Here is a 3,126-nt window from a genome sequence, read left to right as displayed (position 1 = left end):
TATATATATATATATATATATATTTATGTGTGCATACACACCACACACATATAACATATGTGTGTGGTAATATTATGTGCGTGTGTGCTTTAATATTTTGTACCAGTGTTATTGATTTCGTTTTATTTTTAATTAATTTCAGATATATTGTTCAATACTACAGCGAAAACGGAATTACCCGGAGCTGTCACGCGGAACCATACTTTAGTTTTCAACATTAGTAATTTCCCAAAAGGTGAGCAAATAAACCTGGCCCAACTACGCTTATACAAACTCGTAGAAAGAGATCGTAACAGATATGTGGGTGAAAACCGCATTGTATCTCTCTACGAAGAAATCATAAAAGACGATTCTCCACATCTAAGACTTGTGTCTCAAAAGCATATCTATGGAAGAAATAGTGGCTGGGAATCTTTTGATGTTACACCGGCAGTCAAACGTTGGATTGATGAAATAGGGAAAGGTTATGTTCAAATATTGCAAGTGACAATCGAGAGTATATTTAATAATACGTGGGGGGACGATATGGATATAAGTACCACACCTCGTAATAAGAAAGAACCTTTATTGGTTGTTTTTTCCAAGCAGATTAACAAGCGTCTCGTTCATAAACTAGAGAGAGACGAGTTTCTTCATCACGAAATGATCGTCAGGCAAAATGAGGGCACCGGTAATAACACCTCGACGAGTCAATCGAGAAAATCTCAGTCAGGAAGCACAAACTATGACTATGACGATGAAGAGGAAGATGAAGAGGAGGAAGAGGAGGAAGAGGAGGAGGAGGAGGAGGTGGAAGACGATTATATTGATGAGTATGACGATGAATATGGCGATGGTGTCAGTGAAAGTGATACCACGACACCGGAAGTTACGTCGTATGCCAAAGTGAGGCGAAGTATACGGTCCGATAAGAATTACGTACAACCAGAAAAGACGAGGGTGAAGCGAAGTAAGAAATCCGCTCGGCGTAATATTTGTAAAAAATCTAAACTTGTCGTAGAATTTCGCAACATCGATGGCCATGATTGGGTTATAGCACCGAAAAAATATGATGTAAGTAATCTTTTCATTACAAAAGTACATCTCTTCTCATTCATCACTGATTCATTCATTACTCATCCCAGATAACACGATACGCTAAATTGTGAACCGTGTTACGCTTATCACGGATTTATCTGTGATAACGCGGACTTGCGAGCAGTAAGACTGCTTGAATCACAATGGTACGCCTCAGTGACCATGCAGGACGCTCAGTTACTCAAACAGCACTGATTGTCGCTCTTATTACGAGGCTGCATATTTCGTACCATACACGCACCTAGCAAACAAGATGCCTATTTTAAAAGATTTGTAGAACATTAATTGCTTACAATAGATTCATTTAACGCGGTGTCTTATTATTTTTTATAATCACACATACGTGATAAACGAGGATAGATGTATTGTTTCGATTAGAAACACAGTTAGAATGTTCATTGACTTTGGCATCTTGCCTTGACAGAAACTCTAAGATTGTACAGTTCTTCTAATCATATCTTTATTCTGTCTGCTCATTAATATAATGAATTCAAGAGCATTCTACGTGAGATTGCGATTTACTACTGACAGAAATCATGTTTGTAGATGTATATAGACAAGACTTCAATCATTAGTTTCAAATGTAAGCACAAAGACAGTAATTTCGTTGGAGGGAGTAAGTCGAATACATCGACTCCCCGGGTTCCTTTTAACGACTCCGAAAGAATAAAAGGTGAAATTTGAACTAAGAACGTAAAGACGGATTAACCGCTGCTAAGTTTTTACAAGTCTATAAATACTGGTTTCAAACTTTGAAGGCCAGCAATTTCGGGAAGGGGAATAAGTCGATTAAAAAAAAAAGGGACGATTGTACAAGATATTTCTAATATTCATAAACTTATAAAGGGGACGAACTGGCATAATCGTTAACACGCCGGTCAAAATGCTGAGCGTTATTTCACCCTTCATTACGCTCTGTGTTCAATTCCGCTAAGGTCGACTTCCCCTTTCATCATTTCCGGGGGGGGGGGTCAATAAAATAAATACCAGTTATTCACTGGGGTCGATGTAATCGAATTTCCCCCTCCCACGAAATTGCTGTCAAAGTTTTAAACGAATATTTATAGACTTGGAAATGCAGCAAGCTGACAAAATTGTTGGCGCACCGGACAAAATGCTTAGTAGCGTTTCGTCCGTCTTTACGTTCAGAGTTCAAATTCCGCTGAGGCTGACTTTGCCTTTCATCCTTTCGGGATCGATAAAATAAGTACCAGCTGAGCGCTAGGGTCGATGTAATCGAATTACCCGCTTCTTTGAAATTACTGGCCTTGTGCAAACATTTTAAATCATTAATTAATTTTAATCATATAATTAATTTGAAATCATTAATTAATTTTAATCGTATAATTAATTTGAAATCATTAATTAATTTTAATCGTATATGTAAATGTAAAGTTATTGATTTCTAAATGTATTTTCCAGGCAAACGAATGCATTGGTAAATGTTACTATCCCTTGGCTCAGCACCTACAACCAACAAAACATGCTATGATAAGAGCTAACCTTCACATTCAGAACAAAAAAGTCACCAGGCCGTGTTGTGTACCCATAAAACTAGAACCGATATCTTTACTATACCAAGATGCAACCACTCAGAGTTACACATTCAAATATAAATATGAAGGTATGAGTGTTTCTGCCTGTGGCTGTCGGTGACGAAGTTCTGGGAGAATACCGACTTGGAAAATTGTCAAATATGAAAAAGTGGACTGAATTTAAGAAACGAAGAAGCAATTATTTCTGTTAATGAAATTCTTCATTAAATTCTTCATTAAGAGGCAATTAAAGTTGACAATTTATCGATGTTTGATTGATATGTTTCATTGACGTTATTTTTGTTGTTGTTTTTTTATGTTATTGCTCTTGTTAAAGTTTCACAGGGTTGAATGATAACTGAAACGATATTTAGTAATAATTTGAACCAATCGAGGAGGGCAACAGTAACAACAATATCAATATATACATGTTTAAGAAACAAGGTTCTTTTAAAAAATTATATGCATGTGCGTATGTAGTGTGTATGTACATATATATATATATATATATATA

At 36.3% G+C, this 3,126-nt stretch overlaps 1 protein-coding gene across 2 annotated transcripts in view; it reads left to right on the top strand.

Annotated features, from left to right (window-relative positions):
* The window catches only part of LOC106877493 (uncharacterized), a 97,733-nt gene extending 94,829 nt beyond the window's left edge, over positions 1-2,904 (top strand). For both annotated transcript variants that reach the window (XM_052966878.1, XM_014926415.2), the window contains 2 exons: positions 143-1,053; positions 2,500-2,904. In XM_052966878.1, coding sequence (XP_052822838.1) covers positions 143-1,053; positions 2,500-2,733 — 1,145 coding nt within the window. In that variant the 3' untranslated portion in view covers positions 2,734-2,904. The remainder of the gene's footprint in view (positions 1-142; positions 1,054-2,499) is intronic.
* Positions 2,905-3,126: the final 222 nt, after the last annotated feature.

This window comes from Octopus bimaculoides, chromosome 4 (assembly GCF_001194135.2).
Source record: "Octopus bimaculoides isolate UCB-OBI-ISO-001 chromosome 4, ASM119413v2, whole genome shotgun sequence".
Lineage (NCBI taxonomy): Eukaryota > Metazoa > Mollusca > Cephalopoda > Octopoda > Octopodidae > Octopus > Octopus bimaculoides.
This window is presented reverse-complemented; position numbering and strand designations above follow the sequence as displayed.